Here is a 10,585-nt window from a genome sequence, read left to right on the forward strand (position 1 = left end):
CGTGGATGAAAGATGATTTGGTGAAATGAATTGTATATTTAATATTCAGCGAAATTCGGTTTTTCATTTTGAAAATCTGGTCATTTTAGATTTAGGTAGCATCACATTGTAATTTCCCATGCGACCTCTGAAGAGACCGAATTTCACATCGAGAGGAACTTGAGCTTCAATTTTATTGCGAGGAAATGAAATTAAAATGAAGTTTTCCCAAGAAGGACAGCAAAAAAAAAGTTTTCGTAGCACACAAAGGCAACAATGTAAAGGGTCCTCCCCCTGCCGCCGCTTGGCGGGGAGAGTTGAGGAGGTTCGGCTGCAGCTGCGGAGCCTCCCCCGTCTCGGCCCGTCCCGGCCCGGCCCGGCCCGGCCCGTCCCCCCGCAGCCTCCTCCCTCCCTCCCTCCCTCCTAGTCTTCTTTCCCCTCCTCCTCCCCTTCGTCACTCCTCGGCTATTGTTGGCGCTCGCGTGCTGGAAGTCTATCGGGCCGATCGTGGCCGCGTACCGGGCGGCGCTCTGTCGCCATGACGGGCTCCGCTCCAAAGCTCGGAGTCGTGCTGCTGCTGGCCGTCCTGCTGCAGGCCGTCCTCGTCACCGTCACCGTGCTGCACTTCAACACGGCGCTCAACCAAGTAAGTCGCCACAACTCGCTCGCTGTGCAACGCAACAACTATTAAGTCGACGAGCGAGCGAGCGAGTCATTCAGGAGGTGTGAGAGAGAGAGAGAGAGAGAGGAAATAAATCAAGGAAGTCAATAAGAAGGCGAGTACGCATGTAAGTAAATAAGTAAGAGAAAAGCAAGTCAATAAGAGTAAGTAAATGAGTGAGCGAGTAAGTAGGCGAGTCAGCGTAAAACTATGTATATGAGTCAACGAGAAAGTAAATAACTCAGTAAAGAGTTAAAAGAAAGTCGGCGAAATAAGCGAATGAGCGAGTAAGGACAAGAGTTGTGTGTTGTAAGCAAATCGGTAAGAATGCAAATAAGAAAATAAAATGTGTGAGCGAGCAAGGTGAGTACATGAACACATGATTGAAGTAAACGGGTAAGTAAGCCGGTCAGCAAGTAAGTAGGTGCATGGTTTGTAAGTAAATGTGAAAGTAAACAACTAAGTAAATGAAGTGAGTAAGTAGGAAAGTGGGTAAGTAAAGGCCAGTAAGCAATCAGGTCGAAGAGTAAGTAAATAACTCAAATGAAAACAAATTGAGTGAGTGACTAAGTTTGGGAGTGAGTCAATTGGTAAGTAGCGATATAAATGTAATTGAGTTAGTCATTAATTGAATGAGTTACTGTTAGTTAATAAGCAAGCTCGTAAGTAAGTCGATGAGTAAGAGAGAGACTGGTAACTAAGAAAGTGAGTGAGTTAATAAGTAAGTATGTGAGTAAGCGAGTAAGTCAGTGAGTGAGCAAGAGAGTGACTGCACGAGTAACTGAGTGAGTTAGTAAGCAACTAAGTCATTTCAGTGACTGAGCAAGTGAGTCAGTGTTTGAGTGAGCTAGTGAATAAGTAACTAGCCAAGTAAGTGAGAAAAACAAAAACTAAGTGAGTGAGTTAATAAGCAAACGTGTGAAAATGTAAGTAACCAAGTAGTCAGTCAGTCAGTGACGACTTGAACATGCTGCGACTTGTTTGTTTTGATTCTTTTTGAAAGTCACCAAGTACTTGCTTCTGTACTTAAGTAGAATTTTCCGGTACGTCTACTTTACTTTCTGGTTTTCATACTCTTGCTAACAAAAGTGGGGAAAAAATGTTAAACGAATAGAAATGGTTCAAATGAATTTATGACGTCTATAACCGTCAATGGCAGTGAATGAGTTAATTGTGATTTTTAATATGCGATTCTTTATTTTTTTCTTCAAAGTCCTCTTCCCATAATTTATTTATTGATTTTTCAATACCAATTAGACTTGTTAACTTATTGTTGAACACTTTGAGTTGAACATCACAAGTCAAATGTAGAGTTGAAGGATCTGTTTAATGAAGGATGTGGGCAATTTTTTTTACAGAGGATATGTTTAAAAAAATAAAATAAAATCATGCCTTTGCTCCCGTCGGCCGACCGACCCGACCCGACCCGACCCGTCGTCATCCTCACCTTCATGTCGTCTTCCTCCGGCAGCTGAAGGAGACGTTCTCCAGGAGCAGCGTGTCGTGCCTGAACGGTTGGGATCAGCAGAGCGCGTCGGCGGCGCGAGACGATCCGTGCCGGCAGGTCACGCAGCTACTCCGCCAACTCGTCGACAAGGTGAGACCGACGCAAACGTCAGCTCGTCTTCTCGTCGGGAAACGTCTGTCGAGGCACAAACGAGACGTTTCCCATTCGATTTGCTCAAGTTGAAAAATTCACAATTTTCTTCACCCTCTAACATTTCTCTTGGCACCAAAATGTTCCACATGAGTGCTTTCAATGTCCACTAGCTTAATGCTAACATCTCATGCGAAAAGGCGACGGGTCTGCTAACGGAAGTTAGCATCAATGTTTATCACGTATGAATCAAGCTCTTCTGACAGCAACACGTCCGAACAATACTCGCAGGCAATCTTCTCTGTTCTGCGGCAACAAAGACGAGATTAGTTGGGAATTCAAACAATTGTCCCATAAACCCATAAAAAAATAATTGCTTCCAAATCTGCAATATAGCGGCGCAGTTTGAGCAAACAATGAAGCGAGGTAGGCAGAATCGTTTATCGTCATCATAATTCTAATAATGAATAATATCATGTTATATCATTTCAAGTTAATGAAACATAAAATGTCGTGACCTTAAAAAAAAATCACCGATCTCCTGTGAACTTTTGTTTGGCACGGCGACACGACAGTAACGAATATAATTGTAATATGTTTATAATCGCGCTGGTCCATCTGCACTGCATCATCCCGAGAGCTGTTTCTAATATTTGCGCGACCTCGTTTGGTCACGAAGATTCTCGCAAAATACATTTTCGACAATTTAAAATGCAAAAGCAAAACGATTGTGAAACCATGAGCGCTCTGATTGGCAATCGAAAGTCAGCTGCAGGTTCTTTGTCGAGGCGCAATTAGTCATCATTGAAGGTCATTATATTGTGCTGGATGTTAGCATCTGAGCTATCCTTTTTCAAAATGGTACCCGACCGCAGAAAAAAAAACCCTCACAAATCATAAAGGGACCCAAATTGTCAAAACTTGACATTCTATTTTAAAACGTGCACATCTTCTTTATCTGCTGCTGCGCACGTAGATCTATAAAGTATTTATACACTCAAAACACCGCGTCTAATCTCTCTGGCGACAACAAAACCAAACAGAGTCACTCCAAATTCCGAAGTTACACAACTTATCTATCGTCACAATGGCTGCTCTCGAATCGTTGACGTCGCTATCCCACCTGAGATTGACGCTAACGTCAACGCAACGCCGTATCCAAATCATGCGCAATCGCTAATTTAATATGATTTCAAAAGAGATAATGATGCCGCCTCTCATTAAAAATGTATAACATACTCACAGTCAGTCGGCAGCGCTAGCGAATTGGGGCTAGCGGCTAACCACACGTGCTAGCGACAAGTGGCTAGCTGCTAGCCGCGCGCTGGGTAGCCAGGCTGGCGACGTTACGTCACGTCCAGCGTCCACGTTGACGAATTATTACGGTAATCGGTCTTTTTTTTTCCTATGATTGCCGTATCAATCCGAGTAGCGACTTTTGACCCAAACAATGTATTATTGCAAAACAATCCTCTTAATCGGGTTGCTGTCTTGCTAAATGCTAGCATACCAATTGCTTGCATATTAGCATTTAGTTGCGCTAATCTCCTGATGAAAAAGTACCTGACCAAACAAAGTTGAATTTTTATCTTGTCTGCCTTTTGTTTTTTCTTGACTCGGGTTCCTTTCTTGCTATATGCTAACACACCGTCAAGATTTTGCAACAGTAGTCACAAATTGGACCAAGACTTACGACTTGTAAGACTTCTGATTTTGTGGCGGCCAATTTTTTTTAGAAGAGTTCTAAACACAGCTGGCAATAAATCCTTCACAAATGCGCTTGACTGACTAGCAATAAAAAATCGAAATGAATGTTTCTCGTTTATAAAAACATTTATTTCGTGTGCCATCCAAAATGGCTGCAACGTTCGCATTGGAAGTGAAAGAGAAAGAAAAGAAAAAAGTTGAAGATGTTAATCTGACTCGCCCGCACAATGAAGTCATTGACGTCTGCTTTGCGATGCGATCCCCTCAACTTGGATCGGCGCTGGAATGCGTGCACCTGCACACGCACACACAGGGCAGGCTTGTGCCGCCGTCCCAGCAGGAAGTTCTTGTCCCGGAAATGAAGACATAAAAACACCGCGAGGGTGCGTCTCAGTGCAGCAATTAAGATGACAACATTGTGATTTATTGTCTTTGTGAACATTTATCAAAACTTCCCGAACATTCTTTACTTGGGATCAAATCCATATTTGGGATTAATGAATTATTTTTTTTTTAAATAGCATTATTGTTTTTATTTTTTAAATAAAGCTGCCATTACAAAAATAAATGAAGTCATAAAAGATGCGAAAGCCTGATTTGAAATGCAATCCAGACGAGACGTGGACTTAATTAGGCTTTTTAGTGCAAGTCCGCGTGTTGTGGACTCAATCATATCTATTAATATTCATGAGGAGGTTCGGCTGCTTTATCGTGATATAATATAGACAGGATGTCCTTCAAGTCTCTTTTCCGAGGCAGAAATTGCATTACAATAGCAAGCGAATGGCGTCATTGTTGGAAGTATAACAAAAGGAGGAATCGATTTCTAATTTTCTCGATCCACTTGACGAACGTGACAGCCGATTTTGCTGAGCTTTTTCTTCTTGTGTGTTTTTTTTTTTTCACTTCATCAGCGGACTCGTCTTCTCGTCGTCATCGTTCCCACAGAGCAGACGGCGGTATTGACCTTTTGCGCGTGACGTCGCCGCCCTCGTGGGCACGCCCCCTCCGGGACGCCGGACGGCAACAGAACCACTTGCCCGTATCGTAACCATTGAATCTCGTACAGTGTAAAGTCCTTCCGCTGATCGATGATCTCATAAAATGGGTCATATCTTGCTGTGCGGACAGACAAAGGAGTAAACCAAATATTGCTTCTTTTTTTTTTTTCTTCTTTTTTTTTTATAAAGAGCTCAGTATTGTTCATTCGGAAATGTCATCATCATTGCTCTTTTTTTTTATATATATATTTATTTTTTTTTGTATGTGGGTGAGTATGTGTATGTGCGTGCGTGCGTGCGTGCGTGTATTTGTTAGCTCACCAAAAAACCTATTAGAAAAAATCCCATACCGTTCACCTAAACCGAACACCGCCGTCAGGAGACCCGAGGAAGGACCAAAGAAAAAATATTGCTTTTTTATCGCTAATGAAGGCAAAAGACGTCGATGGATCGCGGCAATCAACAGAAATGACTGACAGCCCGCAAAGTATCTCCGGATTTGCAGCGATCATTTTTTTTTTTTTCCCGCTTAGTTTTCAAATGCACCTTCTTCAAAACTATTAAGTGCATTTGACTGTTTAATAATGGGGGATTTCGTCTCTGTGTTTTTCCACTCTGGAGCCGGCCGGCGTCTTATTCATGAAATGACGGCGTAGCTTGTCAGGAGGATTTTTTTTTTTCCCACGCTGGTCAACATAACATCATCCCAGCGTTTCGATACAGAACGGACTGCGTAAAAAGAAGTCAGACTTCAACGCTCATTTGTGTTCGCACGTTGCGCCGCATTTTTGCTCCTTCAAACAAAAGTAGCAGCCAAGAAAAGTGCTCTGAAGTGAAGAAAATCGCTTCCTTTTTTTTGTTTGTTTTCATCCAAACAAATTTCAACTTGATCCTCACAAGGTCGGAGCGCCGGCCCACGACTTCCATCCGATTGGTCGGAGTGAACGCGTTTGCAGCCAACTGGCACTCGTCGTCCGTGTGTCGCAATCTGGCCGCGTTCACACATTGAAACGTCAAGCATTTTCTTTGATATGTTTTCATCCTGTTATTATATTAATATGGCTCGTGAGCGCTTCCAGATGATTTATCAGGCGCAGTTTGCGTGCCGTTGGATGGATTTGATGTTTGGCGGAATAGCAACGGCATTAGCGGCGCTATTATAGAGCAAATCGCACCCGAGGCCGACTGGCGGTGATGTCGTCGTTTGCCGGCGCTTCGGGGAAGCTTCTGGAACGTCGCCGTTTCTTGTGCTTGTGTCAATTTGAGAGACATCAAAACTCTGATGTGTGTTTTCTTCCTTTTGCTGGCGCCGCAGTCGCTGTCGCAGCACTACCGGAAGCAGATCTCGTCTGCGGTGAGAGGTGAGGCCCACAAGGACGAAAATCACATCAATTCCAATGGATTGTCAAACTTTTAGAAAGTCATTAGTTCTTATAAGGTGTCAGGAGTAGTGAGTTAATTTTGAGTTCATTTAACGCCACTCTTTTTTTTTTTTAAATGCGCAATTAATGACCGTCCCTTACTTAACAGTAATAAATGTGATAATAATGCAAATATTTGCGGAGGCTGGGGTCAAGTTGTACTTTGCAATTTTCAAAATGTGCAGAATTTCACAAGTGACTTCATGTTAAAGATGAGATCGCTCTTAATATGAAAAGAAAAATGCACCGAGCGGTCAGCAATGTCTTACAAATGCGATAATGCCATCAAATCAATATCACGCTCGTTTTTTACAGTACATTTTTAACTACATTTAAGAATTATTGTGAAATGACAGTATTAATGATTAAAAGATTCATCCATATTTATATTAGTTTAAAAAAATTCCACTCTTTTAGACTTAGAAAAAATATTTATTATTATTATTATTGTACATTTAAAACAGATATAAAATGTTTGATTAATTGTGAGTTAATTATTGAACTCATGCGATTAATGACGGTTAAAAAAATAACAATTGCCTAGTTTTTATAGTTACTTATTACTAGTTGTTCCAAAAATAATTGAATTAGTCATTAAATGATTGCATTGCTTTTTTGAAAACAAACAAACCTGTGTGGGTTTACTTCCTCTACAGTTTTTATTGGATTTTTTAAGAATTGTGAAAATAAACCGAAATGGAAATGCTACAAATAACTTTTACAATTGTAGGGAGTGGACTTGTTTTTCTGAAAAAATGCTAATTTTATACGTTTGGGAGGACGAATAAATTGAAATATTTCTGGAATTCATCAAATAAGCAAAAATGAATCTTTAGTTGCCGGTCACGATGATGATGATGACGTCATCACACGGTGCCCAATATTCACATTCGCAAAATAATAACAAATGGCATAAGATGTCGTTGCTTGTTCCTTTTTGCGCATTTTCACCAAATTTGCTTGAAAATGTCTCAACATTTTGGACGGAAACCCCGTTTATGTATGTTAAGACCAATTCTGTCGAGTAGATTAGCATAAATGGATATTTTATGTATTGTAATATTTATTGGACTTCAAACTCAACGTTTTCTTTACTATGGGACGTTTGAGTAGTAAACAATTTGAAAAGTATGCGCATAAGAAACTATTCAGTAGAAATGCCATATAGGAACATAATAGCGCAATAATATATTGTCCATTGTTGCCGTTGGACCGACTTCCTGTTCAGATGAAGTGTCTCGGGTTCTGCCCTCGCTGGTGGCAGCGGACGACGGCACGTCGCCGCGGCCCAAAGTCGCCGCTCACGTCACCGGAAGCTTCGCACCCAAACTGGAGGGAGGAGCCGGTAAGGCGTCCACAATAGAACACAACAGAATGTGATTTTGCTCGAACCGCCGGCGGGAAAAATTCCACTTTTACAGCAGCAGACAACATTCGTCAAAACATCTGCTGCGTATCAGCGACAGATGTTTTGCCATTTTGAAAGTGCGCAGACTTGCGCAGCCGCTACTTTTGACTGCTGATTGGTAACGTCAACAATCAATTATCAATGACATGAATGATTGGCAGTCAGCGTGTATTGGGTTATTTACAGGAAGGCGGTTCGAGCTCTTTAAACGCGAGGCACTAATTTCCCACAGATGCCACAAGATCGAAATATAAAAGTATTGCTTTGGTGCCTTCCTGCAGCCAAGAATGAAGTTGTTGTCAGGCACTTATGGAATAGAATAAAAGTGACTTACCGCCATCTTCTGGCATCTGTTGGCAATTACAAAACTTTTTGGGTGGTCGTTTCGGATTTTTGCTAATTGAGTCCAGTGAAGAACGAGGATACTTTTTGTGACGTTTGATGCGAAATTTAGTTGTAAACAAAACAACAACAACAAAAGAGGAAAACACGTCGTGAATAATGTCACAAATACGGCAAACGTGTTGCTTGCTTGCTTACCTGTCGGCGTGTTCAGTCTCCGCAGGAGCAACAGCGGGCGCGCGCCGTGTTTACGGACAGAAGATATTGTGGTGGGAGGGCGAGAAGGGTCTGGCCTTCCTGCAGGACATGCAGCTGGTGGACGGCGAGCTGGTGGTCCCGCGGCCCGGCATCTATTACGTCTACGCGCAGACCTACTTCAGACACGCCCGCCCCCTGGACGAGGACGCCCTGGAGGGCGGCGGCGGCGGCGGCGGCGGCGACGACAGAGGAAGGCCTCTGCTGCAGTACATCTACAAGAAGGTGAGGGCGCTCTCATGCGTTTTGCACACGCTATACCTGAAAAAGCGAAGAAAGGTTGGCCTTCTTTTCTTTCTTTTTTTGCATAAAAATCTGATTCTTGATTAAAAAAAATGAAAATGTATTACAAATTTCTATCTATTAATTTAGATAGAGGTGAAACAATTAATCGATAACTAATCTCGTATCAAATTAATCTATCATGATCATTTTCCAGATTTCAGCTTCTAAAGCGTGTCTTGAAATAAATAATAATAATAATAATAATGAAATTGCAAATGTCCTCAAATGTTCTTTTTTCATCCTCATGAAAGCAGATCAGATCTTTGTGTTCAATCAAAATAAGACATTTGTCAACATCTGCTCTGACTTTGGAAAACAATCATCAACTTTTTATTTAATTTTATGAAACCATTAACTGAATCATAACCAATTTTGTATATTTTCTGCACTGGCAATCTGAAAAAAAAAGTCTTTTTTTTTTAAATAAAGCAATGGAAATGAAAAACTGTTTTTTTAAAGGGGAAGGTTGACTTTCCCTTTAAAAAAAATATGATTTTAATTTCCTTTCCTTTAGCATAAAACTAATTATTGTATTTTTGTGTGTGTCAATAATATGTTCTATGAAGCCCCGCTGGTCTAAATATGGTATTCTGGTTAATATTGCGTTAGTGGTGGCAAAGGAAAAAAAACGAAAAAGAAAGAAGAAAAAAGCACGCTACGGAAACCATTAAAACCCCAAAATGTTGACAAGCCTTTTCTTCCGCTTGTCGCAGATGAGCACTTACCCGGCTCCCATCCTGCTGATGAAGACCAGCCGGACCTCCTGCTGGTCCCGGGACTCCGAATTCTCGCTGTACTCGGCCCACCAGGGTGGGCTCTTCTTCCTCAACAGGGGAGACCGTCTTTTTGTCACCGTGACCAACGCCTCCGTCGTGGACATGGACGAGAAGAGCAGCTTCTTCGGGGTCTTCCTGATCAGCTAGGCCACGCGGGGGCGCCGTTGCGCCTTCAAGCGGAACCTGCCGGGACATTAAATGTTCCGAGTGAAGGAGAAACGCGGGGGGGGCGGAGTAAAGTGACGGCGCGAAGTGAGGTGGTGGTCGACGCGGCGATTCACAAGCTTGTCTTTCAATTGGGGGGGGGGATACCCAACTCAGCCACTAGGAGGCTCCCCTTCACAACAAAAAATGCAAAGTTGCTGCACATTTATTCCCACGTTCAAGTTATGTTCTTTGTCCTCATTACTATGACAATTAAGCACAAACTAACTGTATAACTAGTAAAAAAAAAAAAAAATTGTTAATGACGGTGTATTAGGGGGAAAAAACGGTACTAGTAAGACAGTCGTTCCACAAATGCGCTTCAGTGTCTCACTAGTGAGGACAAAGTATACTAGTACAGTACATGGACATATTCAGGATATGAAATTGTTTGTGAAAAGTCTTGTTGTCAAAGCGTTCGTCTGACAAGGTCAGGAAAAAATATTCTCTTTGGTGTAGTTTGTTGTCGGCGAAATGCGTGTCGAGTCTTAAATGCATCTGAACAGCCAATCGTCGCGCAGCCCTGAATGCGTCGCGCTTAACGTGCGTGTGCTTGTCTTTAAAAGGAACTTTGACATCAACCAAAGATGACCGTTGACACCGCGGTGGTGTAAAACTAGTGACTCGCCGCATTTTTGCTGACTTGCTGAACAAGTCACCTATTGCAGTTTAGCGCCATTTGATGGCATGTTGGCAAAAAAGAAAGTTTGATGAGAGCTGAGGTGCTTTCTGAACAAAAGTATCCCTTTGCTGCCATCTTGTGTCATCTATAGGCAAACGCAATCCCCTTTGTTGGCGCGTTAATTACTCAGATTTAAAAGGGACCATTAACAACAATCAATATATTGCTTCTCAGTTGTAAATAAAACATGAATGTAAATATGTTGGATCTGTAAATATGTTCAATAAAGAGTTTGTGAGTTTATAACAAAATATTCGTTTCCCTCAT

General features: G+C 41.9%; 1 protein-coding gene across 1 annotated transcript; it reads left to right on the forward strand.

Moving 5' to 3' along the window:
• The first annotated feature begins 21 nt into the window (after positions 1-21).
• Positions 22-10,562, forward strand: tnfsf10 (TNF superfamily member 10). Its single transcript, XM_086065384.1, has 6 exons — positions 22-625; positions 2,112-2,237; positions 6,261-6,306; positions 7,595-7,711; positions 8,331-8,596; positions 9,370-10,562. The coding sequence occupies exons 1-6, from the start codon at positions 518-520 to the stop codon at positions 9,577-9,579; spliced, it is 873 nt and encodes a 290-aa protein (XP_085921510.1). The 5' UTR covers positions 22-517; the 3' UTR covers positions 9,580-10,562.
• The last annotated feature ends 23 nt before the right edge of the window (positions 10,563-10,585 follow it).

This window comes from Leptonotus elevatus, chromosome 21 (genome assembly GCF_054856555.1).
Source record: "Leptonotus elevatus isolate MCC_2025b chromosome 21, RoL_Lele_1.0, whole genome shotgun sequence".
Classification (NCBI taxonomy): domain Eukaryota; kingdom Metazoa; phylum Chordata; class Actinopteri; order Syngnathiformes; family Syngnathidae; genus Leptonotus; species Leptonotus elevatus.